Source organism: Apteryx mantelli, chromosome 13 (genome assembly GCF_036417845.1).
Source record: "Apteryx mantelli isolate bAptMan1 chromosome 13, bAptMan1.hap1, whole genome shotgun sequence".
NCBI lineage: Eukaryota > Metazoa > Chordata > Aves > Apterygiformes > Apterygidae > Apteryx > Apteryx mantelli.
In genome coordinates, this window is record NC_089990.1 from 26,183,492 (window position 1) to 26,205,298 (window position 21,807).

General features: G+C 48.2%; 1 protein-coding gene across 1 annotated transcript in view; it reads left to right on the forward strand.

Moving 5' to 3' along the window:
* MID2 (midline 2) overlaps positions 1–21,807 on the forward strand; it is a 175,628-nt gene that overhangs the window by 95,239 nt on the left and 58,582 nt on the right. Inside the window, exon 3 of the mRNA XM_067304480.1 lies at positions 16,444–16,539. Within this exon, the coding sequence (XP_067160581.1) occupies positions 16,444–16,539 (96 nt within the window). The remainder of the gene's footprint in view (positions 1–16,443; positions 16,540–21,807) is intronic.

Genomic DNA, 21,807 nt, shown 5'->3' on the forward strand with positions numbered 1-21,807 from the left:
TGGTATTGACTACAGGGCTTCCAAAAATGGCCTTTCTAGACCTCCTATTACAGTTTTTGAAGTAAACCTGTAGAAATTACTCAATAGAGGAAACTCCTGAAAAAAGGCAGTGCTTGGAATGGTGGAAATCTTTTCCTTCCTGTCTGTCTTTTTAAAGGAATAAGTAAAAATAATGAAAAATGCACAAACAAGCTCCGGACTTGCCACAGCTAGCGAATTTCTACATCAAATAAAACAAATTTAATAAGATGTCTGAAAATCACATTCTTTTATGTTGAAAAGCACACAGCCTGAACTGGGGAATAAAGTCTCAGAGTATTTAAATAGGACAGCTCAAACAACCAGATAATGGTTAGATGGCTTCAGGAATAAGAACTGGCTTGTCACAGACAGGATGAATTTAATAAAATATTTAAACAATTTTCAACAGTGCTGTGATGATACAGAAAACCGTGATAATATCCAATAATAGAAGAACCGCTTTGAAAAGCTTAAAGGATGTAAATACTGAAGGACCTAAATGAGCCGTATGCACTTCTGCAGTATTGTTGTGTAAGCATTCGTTAAGTGAGCCCTGTAGTGACTGTAGTGACTCCTTAGAGCCTTTTTATAGCTGGATGGTTTTAAGATGGAAGGAGAAGGAAGCAGCCATCTGGTCAACACTGGGACAGGGATAAGAACTGCAGTCCAAATTTGAGTGTTTCCTGTCCTCTCAGACCTTGCTGGGGACAAGAATAAAGCCCTCCCAGGCAGGCTGTGTCCACCAGGCCCATCTCTGTGGTCATGGTTTCCCTCTTTGGGGACATGTGTGGCAGTCGCTGCTGTGAGTGTGCTGCTCCTTAACACCAATCAAAGAGACCGCTGTGGATCCTGAGACCAGTCTAGCTGCACTGGGGCCGAAGACCTCAGCATTTAACTTGCTGCATGGGTGGATTTTTGTGGCATTAAGCTCCTTATCAGCACTGCCAGGATGCTCCTAGGAGCATAACCTACATCATGCAAAGCGAGGCTGCAGAGTGCTGCCTGGGCTGTGACAGCAGTGTGGCTTTTCTCTGAGTGACATTTGATGGAGGGTGGTTTGGTGATGTTGCAGGCTCCATGCCTAACTTGGTCCTTGGATGCGTCTCTCAGTTGACTTGGAAATCAAAGTTTTTTATCTCCAGTAAATCTCTTTCTTCTGATTTCTTAATTTTTCCCTAACTTACTAATATTTTTGAGGTCAGTCACACCTCTGAGCTTGGGTGGCTAGGAACAAGACCTTTCCTCCTGCCATCCATCATGGCAACACTCCCATCAGAACTAGTCACCAGGTTGCCTTTACATCAGGCAAGGGAATGAAGAGCTTCTGGGGTGGTTCCTCTGCTCTATTTTAGATAGAAACCTCAGAGATGAATCACTTCTTTTGAGCATCTGTCTCTTTCTGTTGACAGATGCACAGATGCAAATAACTAAATTTGGACAGATAAATGCAGCTGTGCATCCTCTCCTACCCATGCCATCAAGGCACCACGCAGCAGAGGGTTATAGAAACAAGTTACCATTAAAATGTGTAATGTGTTACTGCTGCAGCTTTCATATCATTTGATCCTTGGTGTCTTGCAATGACTTATGAGAAGTAACAAGGATGGGTATCAGCTGGCTTGATTTGGCCTTTGTCTCATTTTACCTAGGAAAATGGGTCAATGTTCCTTGCCAGAGAACAGTTCGTTCCTTAGGCTACATGCTTGTGCAGATGAGCTCCAGCAGCAAAAGCTTATCCATCACCACTGGTTGAACACAGCCATTCCTCATCTCTCTGTAGTAATGAGGACAACTCATTGTAGTTGTCAGGACAGCCAAAGACTTGCAGGTGTTAGGGTTCTTACAGTATATCTTTGCCTGAAGCAATATTTCAGAAGCGAAGTCCCCGTGTCTCTAAGTACCACAGGGACAGAAAGAGCAAACGGGAAATATAAGTCCTAGAGATGCACACTAAGCAGCCAGGAAGCCAGGAACATCTTGCCAAGAAGATGCTCTAGACCAAGTCTGCAACTAATCAGGTTTTGGAGAAATGACAGCATCAAACTATTCCATGTGATTTCCCCACCACCACCACCTTGGAACTGTACAGACAAATGTGAGTTATGAGTAAATTAGTGAGCTCTCCCACACCCCATTCCTCAGGTTGCCTTTGCGTAGGAGCAAAAACATTTTGTCACGTTCTTCGGAACATGGGGCTGAGCAGTGAATTTCTGGGAGGAGGTGAGCATGTCCCCTGGGTCTTGGGAGCCCTTCTCAGTGGCAAGCAGTTAGCTTTACCTGTGACCATTTTTTGTCTTATTTCTTCAGCTAAGAATATAGATGTACCTTAAGACAGTCCAGCAGAAGACAAAAGCTCGTGTGTGTGTGTGTGTGTATGTCTAGAAGTTGAAATCTCTGCCATATTTGCAAATCTGCTTTGGTTCTGTCTCTGTGATACACCATGGTGTGCAATGTGGATGGAGTGATGTTCAGATGCATTTCCAGATGTGACAGCAATAAGACAACACAGAGGTCTGGCTGTTAGCCATGTCCACAGGACTGGGCTGTAGAAGTGTGGTGAGCTTCCTGAAAATGTGTAGGTGTGATTACGTAGCTCAAAACCGCAGACATTTGAGAGAGGTGCCGTCCCTCTTGGCAGATGCAGCTTATGATAGTAACCTTGGCGGGGTGGAGGGAGGAAGGAAGGGAGGGGGCAGGAAGCAGGACAGGAAACTGTAACGCTGACCCATAGGCATTTCTGGTGGTTTGTGGAAAGCTGGCTGACCAATGGGTCAGAGGTGGTTCCCAGCTGCTAATTCACATTAAAAAGAGGCTTAAATAGACATTTTCCTATTGTGATTTTTTTCTGTGCAGGCCTTTGCTTTGGTTGTGACAGGAACACTATCACTGGCACAGGGAAGAGAGGAGGTCCTGGCAATGCCACTGCAATTTGGAGGAAAGGTGTCCAGGAGTTGCTTTCTAGCATGGTGCCTGGGAGCCTCTTGGACAGGCGTATCCAGGATTGTTCTCATCCTTAAGATCACTTTTCCAGGAGCATCCAGTCCCCAGAGATGTGAAAGGTAGTTGTGATCCTGCCAATGGAGGTGTCTCAGGGTCTTGTGTGAATCAGTTCCTCTGTGTTTGGTAGTAGAGGTAGGTTGGGGACAGGATGTTGAAAGAAGTGTGGTAGGTGCCTCACAGATGCAAGGGGCCAGGCGTGCTGGGGAGCAGCCTAGAGAATGGAGAGAGTGAGAAGAGGTAAAAGGACCAAAATGAGGGAAGGTCACTTGCAGAACTCTGGGTATGTTTTGATGTCTGGCCACAATCCCAAACATTTCTCCTCTACACCTCATTATGGTGTCTCAGGGCCAGATCTCGAGCGGAAGCAGTTCTTAGAAGACAGAGGAGTCAGGACTGTGCTTTTTGCTTTACCCAGCCTAAGAATCCATAACCCATGGGGTCACCTTGCTTGCTTGGAGAACGAGGGTTATATAGCCCAGCCAAACTGCAGGGTTTGATTTAAAAACAGGTAAGGAAAGTGTTCCTTCGATTCTTCAGTCTTTCACCTTGTGCACACACCCTCTGGCAGGAGCGGACCAGAACACTAAAATGCATAGGGAGGGCAAATGCTGGCTGTTGTTAACATTCCTTCAAAAAACCAAAGGTGCCCATCACTTTTATATCTGTTCCAGACACGTTTTGGCAAAAGGAAATAGAAAGGCCAATCTTCAGATCAGTAGAATTAGCACTGTGCAGTAATGCTTTTCTGGGCTTTAGTGTAGGAGAATCTGGGAATGGCATCAAAGAAAAAGCAAAAATCTATATATGCTAAACACCCTTGCCTGTCTCCGCCTTTTGTCCTGGCACTGCCTTTTTGCACCCTTTGGCTACATCTCATCAGGGGGTTCCCTTTGTTCCACCTTGGCTGAATTTGGCTTTCTTCACGGTGTTAATTTTAGAGACTGATTATGCAGGTCAAATCTGGCTGAAAACTCTCATCCTAGCAAGGCCTCACCTGATCAGAGCACTGTGGGAAGGTGGTAGCTGGTTAAGGGGCAATGCTCAGGAGGGAAGCTGTAGGTTTTCTGCAGGCACAAGTGAAAACTGGCACCTGCTCTCCAACCCTGCACTTGGGCTGCCTGAAGAACAGCTACAGTGCTGGCTCTGCGGCAAAAAGCTTGGTTGGACCTTCTCAAGCACAACTGAAACTTGCCAGAAGAATGAAATGTGCTTTTGGAATAGGGCTTTGTTTCCAGAAACCATCACGGAAAAAATGCTGGGTATTCTTATAAGCCTTGAAAGAGACAAGATTTCATAACAGATTTGCAGGACAGAGGCTGCAGTACATGGCTTTCCCTGGCACTTACCCTGCAGGGAGTAAATGTGTCTTGCCACTGTGAATACTTCAGAAGTGCAAATGAATCTCCTCATGCAAAGCTGACAGCATTACGAACCTGGGTGAGCAAAAATATGACATGTCCTTAATTTTAAGGGCCTATTCATTTTGATTGCAAGATTTTCCAACTGTCTCAGTGGTCATGAACCACATCTGTGTAAATCGAACATGATTACTATAATTCGCCTTGCAAGCAACGTCTCTACAGTTTCCATTCCCTCCCTCTTGCTACCTCTCCCTTCCCTCCTCCAACCTGCCAAAAAGCAGAGCTCATGTGAAGCAGCGGGAGGAATGGAATTTCCTGGGAAGGATAAACAAGCCTCTTGGCCTACTATATCTTTGCTGCTGCAAATGAGCCTTACCCACCCTCGTGTTAAGGAGTCCCTAACAACTGCTGTGTCCTAAATAGCCGCTAGCTCATAACAGGACAGAAGGACATGAGAAATGTACACCTCAGCAGCAAAGCAGGGAGAGAAGGCCTGGCCAACTTGTCTTGGTTTCCTGTAGTCCATACCTCGTCCTTTGCATATTCAAGGAGAGGAGCGGCTACTGACTTCATGTCTTCATTATTAACTCATTTGCTCTTCGGCACCAGATGATTCACCCTCATGAAGCAATTTGCTATTCATGCTTCATAGTCACTCTGTAATTCAGGCAGCTGTACACAGGATAATGAACCCTTCATTTAATGTCCAATCGATGGCTCCTATCAATGAGCCATCCTGCGAGGCAAATGCTGGGACTGTATGAAGCAGAGTATCTCTTGGCCTCCAGGCAGTGCAGCGAGGGCAAGGCAGGCATGTTGGACCGGCAGAGATGTATGAGTAAATTGCTGGAGGAAGTTGGTCGAAGCTGTTCAGAAATTTTCCTTCTATCCTGTAGTGCAGGTGGATCTTATACAAAGATGTGTCCTGTCCAGAGTGGGTTTACTGTGCTCTCTTGTTGTCTGACATGTCCTGGAAGCTCCTTGTGTTGGTTTATAGGGACACAGGGTTGTGACTTAGTGTCCAGGGTTAATCAAACACTCTGTGGGAAGTGAGCTGATACTGCTGTGTGGTATTAGCAGGCATGTATGTATGTATGCAAGAGGGACAAGTGAGGGGAAAAATTAGGAGGCTGTAGTACATGGGGATCTGGGTGGGCTGGATTGCAGACATCCACATCTGCAAGGACGTAGAAGCCTTGCAGTGAAGAAGTTGGAGCAAGTGGCCAGGGCACCTTGGACCATTGCAGAGTCTACCCTTGACTCCTTTTCCCAGTGCCTGCTTCCCCACTGCAAAGGAGAGGATGAGGTTACTACACCAGCAGCAGCGCTTTGGGATCACTGGAGTCAGGTTTCTGCAGCCTTGCACACACTGCAAAGAGATACCAGCTCTTATAAAGGACAAACCAGGGTGGAGTCTTTTGGAGACTGCTTGTCTCCTGCAAGCTAACGGCTCCTTGCAGCCATGCACAGCCCTCCACACGGGGTTGCTTTTCCCTGCAGTGCTAGTAGGGGTTTTCTGAATTTCAGCAGCACTCCTACCCGATCCTCATGCTGACTGCTTGAGCAGTTAGGAGAACCAGTTAGGAGTTAGGCTTGTATGGACATCTATTATATCAATCAGGCAGTACCACCCACCTGGACAGCTGATAGACAACATGGCATTTTTGTTGGCATGTGCTGTACTTCAAGCTACTGTGGAACCAATCCTGTGGCTGGGTTTATTGTTGTACGCAACTGGATGCTGATCAGAGCAGCTGCCATAAGCCATGGCAGTTTTTTTCCATTATCCTTACTCTGCTCAGCTCCTTCCTCCATGCTAAAACCCTTCTCATCCCTCTCCCTGACAGCGCAATTGCAGAGTGGGTTTTGCAGGTCTCTGAATTGGCCAGCCTTTCGATGTTGGCATTGTTAAGCTCTGTCAGGCATGTGACCGTGTGCCTGTGTGCACATGCCAGGCAAAGCGCACTTCCCTTTCTGCCAACAAGGTAAGTGCATTCTGGCTCTAATGAAGAATTCTGCCTTGATGTGTAGCCAGGCCCTTGAGGAGCTGCTGAGAAAACTACCTGAAGCCCGTATGCCCAGAGCAGTAAAAACCGCAGCAATTATGGGCAGGGGAAAAAAACTTGTTGTCCCCTTAGGTGATGGGTTTGAGAAAGCCTGGCTGCTTCCTGTTGGAGGAAGTGCATTTCTCATTAAAAGGGAGGCTGGCAAGAGGACAGCAGAAGCTCTGGAAGTCCTTCTTGAGGAAATGAGGGCTTCAGACCTCATGGGCATGAGCTCCCTGCCGATGCAGACCCATCGTAGGCACCCCTCATGGCCCCAGGCACTTCCCATTGGCGTGACTTGCGCAGCAGCTGTCATGGCACACGAAGAATCATCTCAGACCCAGACTAGCTGTATTTTCCTGACAGCCTGGGCTGTTTCAGAGACATCAGGACATCTGATTTCCCGCAGGGAGGTTTCTCCAGCAAACATGCGAATGGCAATCCCCCAGTGCCTCAGATGCAGACTCGCATCCTTTGTGGCCGAATGAGCCTCTGCTGAGCCAGCAGGACTGGGAACTGAGCAGCAGGCCATTACCAGCCAGCGGCCAAAGCAGCACTTTTTAGATACCAATAAAGATAAAAAGCCTGTGGATGATACATCTGCCTGCCTCTGAGAGCCATGTGCTTCCTTCCTCTCCTGCAGCATGGACTTTGGTGCAAGCGGGAGTGCACCGCTGCAGTTTCGGTCATCAGTGGCAGGCACTTGGCCCGGATGCTTGGAAATCCAGCAAGAAAATAAGCCCAGAGCAAAATGACCTCGCGTCTGCGCAAACCTCTCGGGTGCTGAGATCAAGATGTTGTTTCCCCCCCCCACAACTTTGCAGCGACAGAAGGGTCAGGAAGAGCAGAGGCACTGTGGAGTTGCCAAAGGATAAAATGGGAGCGGAAAGGGAAAGCAGCCATGAGCGAGCTGGTAGCAAGCCCCTTCCACAGAGCTGCCGCGGGAAGGAGGAATAAATAATGCGTTGCCATTTTGGTAGTTAAGTAAACTTCCACACAGACCCATCTGCTCTCATTAGGCCAGCTTGGGGACTGTGCAGTTAATTAAACGCTAAAGCTGCTGGGAACCTGACGTGCTTGTAATGGTGTCCCACTGGGTGGTAGATGTGGATCTCTGTGCAAAGCACGGCCGATTGGGGCAGAGAGGAATTGTGTTACAAACCCGGAGTGTTTTGCTATCTTTAGTGAGGCTAGACATGAGAGGTGTTTGCTTTCCATAATCGGATATAGCAGGATGAGTTAAAGCGATGCTGATTAACTCAGTCCAAAAGAAGATGCTAGAAAAGAGCTAATAAGACTCAAATCCAATATGTGCTAATTAGGCAGTGGCACAACAAACAGAGCTGCATTTTTTGCATTCATTTATCCTTGTTTACTGGGATTTTTCCTTCTTTCTTTTTCTCTCCTAAATTGAAATCTGCAAGCAGACGTTAGATACAGTATATGCTAATGCAGTCTACTTTGAAATGATGTGTCTAGGAGCACTGATTTCTGAGTCTTCCTCTCCAGCTCTCTCCCCTCTCTCTTCACCCTGCCACCACAGCTGTGTCCCTACCCAGCACCAGGAAAGCCATGGGTCTGGACTGCCAGGCTCTTTTAGTTCATTGTGAATTTGGACTAAGGCCACTGAAGTGATGTGTTTGCATCAGTGAGACCAGAATCCAGCCCCAGGTCTTGCTGGGCTTAGATACCTCTGTGCTTAGGTGGGTCCACACTCCTTCCTATTTCTCAATGGTCCTGTTTGAATAAGGAGAATATCCAGAGCACTTGGATTCTGTGGTATGTCCAGAGCTGCCTTCATCTTCCTCCTCTACTCCCCTCTGGCAGCTTGTGGAAACACCCATGCCACATCCCCTCCTTTCTTTAGCTGTGTGCAGAGCAAAAGGGATGGGGTGAGGAGCCCCAATACACCAGGATGGGGACTAGGAGACTTTGCTTGAGGACCAAACGGTGTGGAAACCAGGCAAGCACACTGGCTTGGCCCCACAGTGACAACCGGATGCACCCCTCTCTGCAGGACTCCTGGTGCCGCTCAAGTTTCCTGGCAAACGAGATGCAGAGCAGACTTGTGTGAACCTCTGTGGCATGGCACACTGTCCAGGGTCACTTTGCACATCCTTCACACCTCCCCACACCAGCAGCCCTTCTCATCACAGCGGGAGGTTTTCTCTGGAGTGGCTTCCAACGCCGGCACAAGGGAAAATGTACAAGGAGCCAGTGATCTGTCAGGATTTGAACCTGATAAATAGATTCAGAGCAACTCTTAATTGCTCTGGCCAGCAGAGGGAGAGGCACATTAGCGTGAAAGGTGGCAGCGGGGGTGTCCAGTGTTTCTGCCTGCATCCTGAAGGGTTGGCAGCACAGCCAAGTGAAGCTGGAAGCCGTCTCTGCTCCCAGCTGTCCTGCCCGCAGCGGCTCCTGCTGCAATCACTGCTTCGCTAGCAGCCCTGGCCCAGGGAAAATGCAGCTAATTGTTAGCGGTGGATGTAGGAGGGTTTTTGTCGCAGAATTTTTGCCCTTTAAGTGGGGGGGTGGTCTGCAAGCTCTCTTCTCAGTGCACCATCAGGCATCCTCAGATGCATCCCAGTCTGTCACTCATGTACTTCACCTTGTCTCCTGTCCCCCTCCTTGGAGGTGACCTACAGGCAGCTCTGGGGATTTAACAGTTCTCGCTTGTGCTGAGCTTTGAGGCTCGGTCTCAGCCGAGGATCAGCTGAGGAACAAAAGCCCACGAGGATACAAGGCCTTTTCTCCCGGCATCGCCCAAGCACAACCGTCAGTTTTGTACACTCACGTGTCAAACCCCTGCCAGAGACACAATGATTTCATTAATGTCAGTGGCTGGGATGTGACCTGAGAAAAGAGTGGATGTAGGAATGCTCTGCTTAACATTACAGTTTAGTGTGTGACCTCATGCTAAGTAGGCAGGGCAATAAAAGATGGAATGATAAACATGCAACCTTGTCGTGTCCAGGCCTCTCTCTAAATGATGGGATAATTATCAGAGACTCTCTTTGCTTGGCTCAGGGCTCCTTTTCCAGACTCTCTTCAGCACAGTTAGAAATGCTGTCATAACTTCCCCATAACAAATTGCTTGATTTTCTAGGTCAGCTCTCACACTGGTTAGTGTGATATCATTCAATGAAAGCTGGTATTTTATTTCAGCTTCTACTCAGTATGTTTTGCTCCAAAGCGACTTAAACTGCATTAGTGTCAACACGTGAGTTACATAGGAGATATTCAGCAGGCTAAAATGTGTCTTTCTGTAACCTTTCCTATTGTGTATTGCAATTCTTTTATTAAAGAAAGGCAAATGACTTGCTTACCATATTTTCCCACTGATTGTTTTTGTAAGTCGGTTTTCTGGGGGGTGGGAGTTGATTATAAACATCCTATCAGAGAGATGTGTAGCTAACAGCATTGATGGGCGCATCCATCAGTACATAGTGCATAGGCCCAGTACTGAGTCCTTCCACTGCACTGCAAGCAGCGGAGATGGGACCAGGAACATCTGCCATCATTATAGTAGTTTAAGTGCTCTGGACCTGGCATTTCCATGACGAAGAGCCTGATTGTAGCATGCTTGATAACATGCAAGAGCCCAAGTGTTTGGTTTGGCAGTTGTAGTTAACAGAGCTGGGAGAATGTCACAGAACCATTTCTTCATCCTCCCACCCCAAAATGCAGTTCTGAAGGAGGCAAAAGTGTCTGAGGTTGAGCCATCCGTGTGCATCGTCTGCAGCTAAATCGGAATAGGCACTATTTTGGAAGAGACTGCGGTGGCATTCCTGAACCCAGCCATGTCGGTGCCCCTCTCTCTTCTCCACAAAGCCCTGGGACACAGGCTAGTTCAGGATGGTGTCTTGGCTTGGAGCAGGGGCACGAAGGTGGGTTTCCCAGGCCTCAGAGCAGCCAGCGGGGCTCAGGTAGTCCCAACCTCCTGCTCCCCAAGAGCTTTGACTTTGTTTTTAAAGATCAGAAAAACTCCAGTGGGAGCAATTGCAGCAGCCACCGGATGCCGTGGGCAGGGCACTGCTGAGAGAGGTGACGGCTGGTTTCCTCACGCTGCTCCAGATCGAGCAGGCAGGTCTTTCCTCTGCACCCTCAGGGGGATCCTTCCCCATCCTAGGGAGAGACATGACAGCACTTCCTTTGCCTTTGCGGATGGGCCCTGCCCTCCTGCATGGGCCGTGCTTTTCGTAAGGAGCAGCATCCCTCACTCCGTTAGTGCCGGTGATGTACACAGTACTGTACAGACCGTACAGTCTTGGAATCAGTCCACACTGGGGAACGCAGCCAGGACAGCACTGCAGTTCCCTGGCCCTTTGGTGAAGCTGCTGAATTGTCATGTTCCTCCAGCACCAGCCTGAATGCAGCACATCCGCGACCTTCTCTCCCGCTGTGTTGTACCTAGAGAAGATGGCCTGCGATGCTCACGGCAGGGAGGGGAGGAGGCAGGAGTCCACTCTGTCGTGTGGGTACCAGCTCATGGGTGTGCAGGGGAAGTGGTTCACATCTGGTTTGACTTTGGGGTCTGTGTGTGCGTGTGTGCGCGTGTGTTTATATGTACACATGTGTTTTGTGTTTGGGGGGGGGCACTGAGGACGTGCGCCTTTTATTTAAAACAATTATAAACAAACAAGAGCAACAAAAAAAGCCCTAAATGAATCGTTGAATGTAAACACTCTCCAGTTTTGGCTGCCTTTGCACGAAGATAAATACGGAAAGCCAGTCTTGCAATAAAGCAAATCCAAATGACTTCCTTCCATGCCTTCTTGCCAGGATCATTTGGGGGTGAACCCTCGCTCCCCATCAGAGCATCAGCGGCACTGGTTACAAATCAACTTCAGCCCAGACCAACAGCAGTAAAAGCCCTCCCTACCAGCAATAGCCTTTGCACACAAGTGTCTAAGGCTTTTCCCAGCTACAGGCAATCTAGGTCCTCCTGTCCCATGCAGATGCACTTACTCCTGGTTTTCCTGCAGTTGGACATGACCTGAGGCTCAACGTGAAGGAGCCTCTTGGGGACCCTGCAGGAGTTGGCCTTTCTGTTGTCCATGTTGGCTCCACTGCAGCTGGTCAGTCATGGTTGCAGCAGAGCTGTGCCAGGGACGTGGGATTGCTGGGCACAGCAGTCATCTCTCATGGGTGAGATCTGGCTACAGGTCAGGCTTGTGCAATGCTACCGAGCAGCTGAGCTGGGACCACCTGGTCCTTTCTCCTGCCAGCCTGCCTTGGACTCAAAGGGAACTGGATGCTCCGTTCACGTCTCCCAGCTGATTAAAACTGCACTTCCCTGCAGTGTTCAGCTTCCAGAGAGGTGCTGAGGATTCATCAAAGGCAAAAGCAGACACCCTGCTGAGCTGGTGGTAGAGCAATAATGAAGAGGGACCAAACTCCCAGGGCAGCCGCGTTTCCTGCCACGGACCATCTTCTACACTGGCCTGTGGGGTGGAGCCCTGCCCACTGTGCTGGAAGTGGGCTCTTCAGCGTGTTTCCCAACCTAGAGGGTCTGGAGTGTAGGTGCCTGTCAGGATTGCAGGCAGAGGCACGTTTCACAAAGCACAGCGGAACAGGAGGAAACCTAACATTTATAATTCCCGAAGTTGTCTTAACCCTTGATATTACTTCCAAATAGAAGCAGACAAACCTGTATTTAAATCAGCTTCTTGTTTGACATGTGGAGAAAAAGAAAAATCCAAAAGTTGTCATGCATCATGTACATAGCTAATTAACGTGAACATCCATGCTGGCACATCAGTGTTGTGTTATTCAGTTCCTTCACTCATGTGCCAAATGCGTTTATTCTGCGTCTGATCACATGCAGGTAGAGGGGGAGCAATGCAAGCAGTGAGCTTCTTCGTGAAGCTGTAGGAAAGGGCTTGACCCTCAAATGGTACTTTTGAGAGCTGTGCAGATGCAGCCAACTCAGGTTAGGAAAGGTTCGGCTGCTTTCCAGCAGTGCACAGCTGACCTGTGTCCATGCACTCTGCTCCACTCCAGCCCTGCAGTATCCATGTGCTCAGGTTTCCTCTCCTGGGCAATCCAGCCCCTTCTTCACATTTAGTCTCAAATGAATTGTGCTCAAAAGCATGGTGTTGCTCCCTTGTTATCTCTCTTTTTCTCGCTTCTCTTCCCAATTTTCCCAAGAAAAATCGTATAGTCTGTATTTTGGGCCAGAAGGTGAATGTTTGGGGAAATTATGAGCATTTTACAATGCAATTAAAAAAAAACGATAATTGCTATAATTTATATAAACATACAAAATAACCACCTGGAATAATTAAAGCATTTAGTATTTTTTTCAGCAAATTGCACAGAAGGAACTAGTTGCGTCTCCATTTTTACATGATGCACAAGGACTTGTATTAGTAGCTGCAGTCGGATATGCCTTTCTAAGGAAGCCCTGAAAAGACAAGGATCAGCAAGAGAGGTGTTCAGGTGCTTTCTGTTTAAGACATCATTAACACCTGTAAAACACTGCTCACTGCTTTCGGCATTACTGGATTATCATCGTACACTTAATGAATGGATAAGTGCTCGGTAGTAATCTTTATGCATATTTATGTAAGGGGGAGCAGTGAAGATGTCCCCTGGAAAACTTGTGATCCTGCAAATACATTTTGGACTTCTGTGCTTCAAAGAGTGTATCTCAGAGCTCATGCCTGCTCCCTCCCCCTTCTGCCCTCTATCAACAGTCCTAGAACATTAAAGCAGATCCACTGCAATTTCAAAGCTGCAACTTCAGTGCAGCCAAGTTGGTGATGAGGAAGATAATTAGCAAGTTAAATGTTCAATGCTTTAGTCAGATTATGTTTAATAATATTGAGCTATATGGAAACACGGTGGCAAGAACTGTTAACAGCTGGCTTTTTCATTATCGATGCAGCATTGTTGTGCAAAGCACTTTCATTTTAATGAAAGCACTGGGGGTTTCATGCCATTTTTCAAGCCTATTTCTGTATTATGCTTTACCAGCCATTGGCTAGTAATTTGCAGGACTGCAAATGAGCTTTGAGTATTTTGGGAGCCAGTGGTTTTCAGGAATTGATGCTTTGCCTGTGCTTTATGACTATGACTTAAGTTCTGTTGGCTAACTAGCCCCCAAATTATCTGTGCATGAGGAGAAAGGCCTTGTTTATTGGTCTCTTGGCATCTTGATGAAAGCCTTGGGCTGCAGTTTCTAGCCAAGTACCAATAAAACACTACAGGGATGCTCTTTCAGCCCTGAAGTTTAAAATATTAATGGGATATCATTTCCATGACAAGCATTGCAACAGGTAGCGAGCACTTTGTTATAAAACATTTTCTCTTAGTGGAATCACATATTTTAATGGAAATGCAGTGTCATTTGAATTATTGATACCAAAAAATATAAGTCCACTGTGTGTCCACAGATACTGAAATCTTTTCAAATGCTCTCTTTTTTAGCTGCTCCAAGCTCTGTTAGATTGCATTCTCCCCCATAAATATTACATAAACCAGCACACCAGCTCTGATGTGGCAGCAAACCAGCGTTTAGCGTAATAGGCAGCACCAGAAAGTTGATCGCAGGCTGCTCCACTTAAGGCAAAGGGTCCCAGCCTCCATGTGCAACCTGCTAGGTGCTGCAATCTGTGAACTAGTCTTTTCTCTCTCCGTTAGGTTTGATGCCTCTCTCCTTCCCCTTAGGTCACTGGGCTAAAGTGAGGACACATGGACTTTCTTGAGCAACTCGAGGGGTAAACTGTGGGCCACACTGCTATTGCAGAGGGTGATTCTGCAGCCAGTAAAGGTGTTTAGGTTGCTCTGCATGCACTAGGTTGTCTTTTTCTTCCCCCCCATGCTTTGTGCAGTGCCTTGGTGGGTGGGGGAGGGGGGAGGTCTGGGTGGACAAGCAAGGGCTTGCAGTGCTGTGATACAGAGAAGAGCTGCTGGCACCCAGATGGGGTGCAGTGCCTCTCGTGATACCCTCCTCCATTTACTCAGTCTGGGTTTTTCGGCACGGGGGGCTGCACTGTATTTCCTGGCCCTCTCGCCAACATGGCACGTGCTGACAAGGCAGGACAGAGCACCAGGAGGCTTCAGGAGAGCTTGAGGCGAATATGGCACTTCTGAAACCCCTTATCCTCCTCTCTGGCTAAACGCAGGGCTGGTTTCTTGTTCTGCATCCCTAAGGGGACCCTGCCTTGACCCCAGCCCTGCTGACTGGCTGCATTTTATAGAAGAGGCTTGTGCCTCTTTCCTGCACACATTGTGGCACTGAGAAGCAGACAGCAGCTTTCCAGTTCCCCGAGCTCCCTTGGTTGCAAAGGGCTTCTGTGCAGAACTGTTTGCCAGGCTAGGTCAAGGATCAGTCCCATGAGCATCCTTGCACACACTGAATGTGCTTTTTCTGCTTGTGTTTCCATGAGCTGGAGCTGGTGGCCTGCAGAAGCTAGCAACTGCAATGATAAGGAAATGCACCAGCATAAGCACCAAAACAAACTGCAGTCCCTGGGGATTCCCAAACTGCTTTGCTTGAAATCCTACTGTGTTAATACACTGCACTTAACAAGAGCAAAATGCAGTGTGACTGGGGAGTTGGGAACGGAAATGAAGGCAGCTTGAATTTATGTGGCAGAGACCACAACCTTCTCCCAGGAGCCTTTTATCTCAGTTACAAACAGAGGATGAGGAGGGGAGAGAAGGGATGGAAAATAGAAGCTATTCATTCATATCAGACAGACTTCCTGGCTGGGAATTGAAGCAGAATAGCTTTTTATACTGTTATAAAAAGGTGGGATGTGTGGGGAGGGAATGGCCAAACACTGCTAAGTTTAGGCACAGGTTGGCAGTCTGTCAGGAGCACAGGATCAGGTTTTTTGCCCGCTGCTTGAAGGAGGTTCTTGGTCCCCTCGCTCCCTGCACAAGGAGAGTGGTGCTGGCCCTGAGTCCCTCAATGCTGTGCCTTGTCTCTAGCAGTCACATATCTCTCCATGTTTTTGCATGTGTTGCTCCAGCAGAGATGACTTGCAAGGAGGGAGAAATTCCCCTCTGATGGCTTAGAAGGTTCTTGTTTGGCTACTTTACAATGTGCAAAATGACCTGACGGCTAAAATATGCTTGTTTGCTTCTTTCTGTTAGAAACATGGGAACTCTCATGTTTATCTGTCACACCTTGTCAGAGGGTTCAGCAGAAGCGAGTAGGTCTGAGATGTCCGTGTGTGAGGTTGGAAGGCAGGGGATGTGGGACTGCAGCTCTCACAGGTGCTTATATGGTCTGGCTGTCCCAGGCTTCCTGCACAAGACATTTGTGATGGTCAGGTAGGGCTGCTAGCCTTGAGTGTCTGAATAGCACCTGTCAGTCCAGGAGAAATTCTGGGTTTGTAGGAGGAATGGGGGGAAACATGGGTTTGAGATTTAATGCTGCATTTTAGATCTCAAGGCTTTGAAAGTGAGCATTTTCACAAAAGCACTTGGTAGCTTGAGAAAATTAAATGTTGTTGATGTTTTTCCTGGTGCCCATAAAGTTTTCCAGGAAAATGAGGAGAGACTCAGCTTTCCTGCAGCAACAAAATGATCGCAGCTTCTCCAGGTGTCTCCAGAATGAAGCAGCAAAGGCCCGAGCAGATGGGAGGGCAGACACCTAGTCTCTTCTCCCCCAGCTGGTGATCTCCATGGCAAGGCTGTAGAGCCAGGCCCCAATGGTTCCCCTGTTCTGTTGCATTTCACTGCCCATGTTAGGTCGGTGTTAGGCAGAGCAATAGGACAACACGAGTTTTAGGAAGATGCACACTCTGGTGCCTTGTTCTTCTAGCCAAAGCCCTAGCTCTCTGAACTGGCACCTGCCAGCATGAGAAGAAGCTGCCAGGAAGCCCAAAGGCCTTTGCCCAAAGTTATTAAAGTTTTTGCTCCCTTAGGCAATGTGTTTGATGACAAATGGTCTCATTTGTTAGTGACCGACTGGTTACAGTCCTCTGACTTTGCTGATCTTGCACCTTCTGTCTTTAATGCCTTTTTTTTCTCTCTCTCCTCTCCCATTTCTGTACTCGCAGCAAACCCTGGAGACGAATCTCACCAACCTGGTTAAACGTAACAGTGAACTGGAAAATCAGATGGCCAAGCTGATACAGATCTGCCAGCAAGTGGAGGTTGGTGAGAGCAATGCTTTCCGGGGAAAGGAGTGGTGGGTGTGACGGGAAAGGTGTTGGTGTGCTGGGAAACTCCAGGATTGTCTAATCCCTTCTAGCTAATGCTCTCAGTCACGAAGATGTTATGAGACGGGATGTCAGACGATGGCCAAGGGATCATAATGGGAGTAACAGTAGATGTGCCACATCACTGTGGAGAGACACGCGGGAGAGGTACCACGTCCTTTCTCTGGGGGCTGCCCTAGAAGCTGTGAGAGGAGGGGGGGAATTGCTCAACCCAATGGGTTGGATGGAAAATGATACCCCAAACCCCTGCAATGAGTGGCAGCCTGATTAATGGCACACAGAGCCCATCTCTCCGATGTGGGGAGATGGCTGATGTGCAAAGGGAGGAAGAGTGGGATGTGAGCCCGTGAGGTCTGCTGCAGCAACGGTGTGAGAGAGGCACTGAAGGGTGCTGCGGACACGGGGTGGACAGCATACTGCAAACCAGTGGTGCTGCAGTGGGGTTTGCTGTGCTTTCCACCGGCAGTCCATCTGCAGTTTCCACTTAAAACTTGCCAGCTTGAGCCTATCGGGAAGGCTGCTCACCTGGTGCTGGAGGTTTGTTGAGGCTGAATTGGTTTAGAAAGTTTAGGCCCAAATGACTGAGGGCTTAGGGCTGGTCCCTGGAGATCTGTAGGATCTGAAGGAAAAGGGAGGAAGCGGTGTGACTGGAAGCTGCTGGGAAGGGTCAAAATTCACTGCAGGGCTGGCTCAGAAAAGGAGGAGTGAAAGGACAAGCAAGGATTGGCCTTGCTCTGAGCTGTCCCGTTCCCTCTAGCAAACAGGTCTGCCAAAGCTGTGAAGGCTCCAGACCTGCTAACTGCTCCATGCCCACCACCCAGCGTAGGTTTAGGAGTGTGCTTTTTGTTAAAGCCTGGGTGACAACACTGTGCACACAAACACAGCCCATCTGCTCTGCGAAGTGGAGCACTCTGCTGTTAGAGAAGGTAGAAATTGAGTTGCCCCTTTTGTAACTGCCTTCTGGGATCAGGTGCAGTTTTCCCGTAAGGTTCTCTTTTGTTTGGTGCACAGGTGGGAGCCATCAGGGAGGTGGATTAGGCTTAAGTAATGAAGAAAACTCATCTGCAGCTGGAAGGAATTAGGGAGAGTTTCCCTTTGGACATGCAGCATGCTATAGTCTGCACTGTGCCTTGAAAAATCAGAGCCTGGGCATCTCCAGCTGGGCTCCCAGAAACAACAAATACTTTTGACTATGACCTTTCCCTGCCTCAGATTCCCTATGAAAATCTTGGGTAATTATGCTTCCTCCTTCTTGTCTGGGGGTGCTGTTAAAGTAAATTAGTTAATATTTGTAGAGAGCTTGGATATCAAAGTGACAAGTGCTCCAGGAAAGCCCGGAAGGAAATGACTAATTCTGCCTGCAGAGCAGGATTTGAACAGTACACAGCGGAGAAGGCCTGGGGCCACCCTCCAGACGGTGAAGAGCTAAGATATCAAGGAGCTGTTTGTGAAGCAGGACCAATCTGTCCTCCTAACTGACTGAAGTGGGGAGTCTCACATGCATGTGGTCATGTAATTAAAGTTTGTGTCAAAAATGCATCTGCCCAAGCATGTGTGGGAGCTTTTGCAGTGGTAATTCTCAACTTTAGGGTGCTTGAACTTTGTTAATTATCTTTTAACCATGTCCTTTTGTGAAAGCAAGGATGGGAGATGAAAGAAGGGCCAGCCACACTGAGTAAGAAGAGGAAAGTTGATACGTGCAACCTGATGGAGAGGATGAGGGGAAGTGATAGTTAGCTGCACGTGCTAGAAAGGAAGCAATATAAAACCTGCAGCCATTTAATGTGTGGGATGTGATCTGGAGCAGTGGCTGGGGGCTTATGTGCAATATATTTCAGATGTAGCTGGTCTCCATCTTAGAAATGAAGCCAAATGGGTAGTGACAGTCTGGAATTCAGAAAGGGATAGAGGTACAACAGAGGCAGCAATGCTGGGAGCATCCAGGGTGGGATAAGTGCAGATGAGATGATCCTTTTCCTGGGAAGGTGGGGCTGGGACATGGACTTTCCAATGCACCTGCTTCCCGGAATATGGGGGCTGTTTCCATCCATCCACCTGTGAGCTGGAGTCATGCTGTGTTTGTGGGCAAATAACTGACACTGGAGAAGAACAGGCTTAGATCTTCTGCAGGACTCTGGGGCCTGATGAACCAGAGCTGGTAATTAGCGCATATTTTCCCAAGGCAATGAAGGAGGATGTTTTTCATTGCAAGTGATGCAGGCACGACTTGAGGGAGTTGGGGAGTGTCCGGTCCTTTGGGGAAAGAGGTCCTTTGTATTACAAGGCACCCAAAAAAATGATGAAGAGACTGAGCCTGTTAGTGAAATCAAGACTCACTTGAGTCTCTCCTTCCTCCTAAGCAGTTGGTGTATCTCTAATTTTCCTATCAGCGTCAGCACAAGCATGTTCCTCAGGCCTTTGCTGTAAAAGGGCAGGCTTCCAGCTATTGCCTCCAGCCACTGTCTTCCCATTTTGCTGTGTAATTTGCTGGTAGACACATCACAAACCCTGGGGAGAGCCTCTCTAATTCTGCTGTTCTGTGAGCCTTTCAAATGCTCTATAAAGTGAACCTTGAAATGGCGAGTCATAGATGAGGACTAGACGAGATCACCCCACGTCAGTGCCTGTCCCAAGGCACGTTGTCATGTTCATGACAGATATCTGTCCCACCCAATCCTGAATGTTCGACAGAGGTGCTGTGCTCTTCCCATGGGATCTGGCACTTCACACTCCTTTGTGCCAAGAAGTTTTTTTTCCCCAAGTCCAACCTGAATCTTTCTTGCTGCAGTTTAAGTCAGTAGCTCTCTGTCCTGTCCTGTCCTGTCCACCATGAACACAGGGAAAGGGTTATTTTGCTCATCTGTCCAGCAACCTGTGATGTGCTTGCAGACAGCCCTTTCCCTCTTCTCTTATATACACTGAGATAGGGGTTTTTTTCAGATTTGTGCATGGTACTGTTTTTAATTCCTCTATCATCTAGACTATCCCTTTTTTGTCCACATCTTCTTTAAAATGCAGTGCTCTGAACTAGTGCAGTTCTCCAGCCAATGCAATGCTCTGCTGTTCTTCCAGTGGTCTGAAGAAAGAGGAAAGGGATATTCTGTCTGTCTCCAGGATGTAATCCTTTATCTGTATCCCAGAGCAGTGGCTGCTATTTTCATACCTCCTGTCTCAGGCTTAGCTTTTGAGCCATCCCACCTCAGACCCTTTTCTGCAGGCTGCTGTCTAGCTGACGTTCTTTAGCTGGGGTTTGGATGAATATTTATTTTCAGCAAGTGTGGTACTTTGTGCTTGTCCTTATCAAACCTCATCCTGATTTTTAAAGCCGTTTTTCTGATCTTCAGTCCATTCTCAGTTCAAGTCCCATCCTCATCCTTGCAGACCCTCCTAGCTTGGTGGCTGCATGGATTGAAGAAGCAAACTCTGAATCCCATTTTCCAAGCCGCTGATGAAAGTAGTGGATGGGACCAACCTCAGAACAGGCAGCTGTAGAAATCCAGCTGATCCAACTTTGCATGCTGCCGAGGAGCTGTGATACGAGGTGGGATGTGTTGTGTTGGCCTGGCTCTGCCACCCTCTGCGAGGTATCCCGGAAGGTATCTGTAGCATGCCCAGCAGGCCGCACAGTCTGGCCATCCCCATACTGTACAGTGCCCTCTTGATGTCCTGCCACTGCAGGTAACTCAGCCCAGCACTGGATGCAAGAGTCCAGCACCTTATCAGTGAGTCCAGGATACCTAGGTGACCAGCCTGACTGTTCCTCTTATTTACCACCTCTCCAAGGCAGTCTATCAGCTGTTAGGCAAAGCACATCATCAGCCCTCCTTCCTCTCCCTCTTCCCTGCTTTCCTAGTACGCAGGGATGCAGCCCACCCAAGAGGTGGCTTCTGACAGGCGCCATCCTGCTGAAGGTGCTCCGAGAAAGGCAGGCTGCTCTCTACCCTGCTGCCCCTGCCCAGGGCTGGAGCCAGCCTTCCGCAGTCGGGTGTGCGAAGAACACCTGTACCTCTGCAAGACCTGCTCTCCCTTTGGAAACAGTAGCGCAGGTGAGAACCAAGACGCCAGCAAGTCCCAAGCTCTGAAGCCAAAGGAGGGTGGGCGGTGTGAGGGGAGCGACCCTCTCAGTTCAGACTGGGAAATCACTTCCAGCACTGTCTCCATCCTTGCCTGGATAACAGCTTCGCCTTACTGGGAAAAGCTGGTCCCAGGCACTTTCTCCTGTGCTTCTTCCCTGCTCTTTCCTTCCTCCTCCAAAATATACACAGTTTGCCTCCCTGCATCCTTCCTGCCATCAGAGAGACTGAGATTGCAATCTCTCCTGCCCTGGCGTCTGCTTTCTATAGCAGAATAGCGGCACTCAGACTTGAGCCAGCAGCAAGTGGGAAAGGCTTTGTATTGGGGATTACAGGAAAGCATCAGAGGAAGAGAGAGGATCACCTTTAATCCTTCTGAAGAAAGGGACTCGGATGACCTTGCTGCTTTGACCATTCGATCTATAAAACTCTTTGTGTTCACGATATGCAATCAGGCATCTTTTGTTTGCATTTCCAAGGGAAATGTTTGTGTGAGCTGTGCACTAGGGGAGCCTGTGCCAGCAGATTGACGCTGCCTCTTGGCCATAGCTCCAGAGTCAGGAGTTCATAGCGATGAGCTCTCATGAAAATCATTGGAGAGGAAGAAGGTGGTTAATACCTTAGTATTGTTTCAAGGTGCATAACAATTAATAGCAAATTAATTTGCAGCTTTGTTTACTGAGTTGATACATGGAAAGAGGGTAAATTGCAATTAGTTTCTTATTAATGGGCTACTGATTTTCAGTTACTAAATTAAGCAGCTGTTCCTTGAACCAGCACCTTTCCAGAGAATGCAGATACCAGTCTACTCCAGGGTTTACTGACATGGATTCAAGTTTTTTTTGCCAGCACTTGAACAATAACTTGAAAGTTATTTCCTTAACAGCATTATTTTCTTTGAGGGCTGAGCCCTTGCTAACTCCAGAGGGTGCTTGCAGTGGGAGGAATGCTAAGTCCTGGCTCTCTGTACCTTTCCGCACAAGGTTCCCCTGAGCTGCCTCGTGTGCAAAGCAGTTGGCAGTGATGCAACACCCAACTGGCTTGAGTCAGTCTTCTGTGGTGAAGCACATGGAGAAGCTTCTGTACTGGGGAGCTGCCTCTTGGTCTTCAGTATCTGCATCTTAGAAAG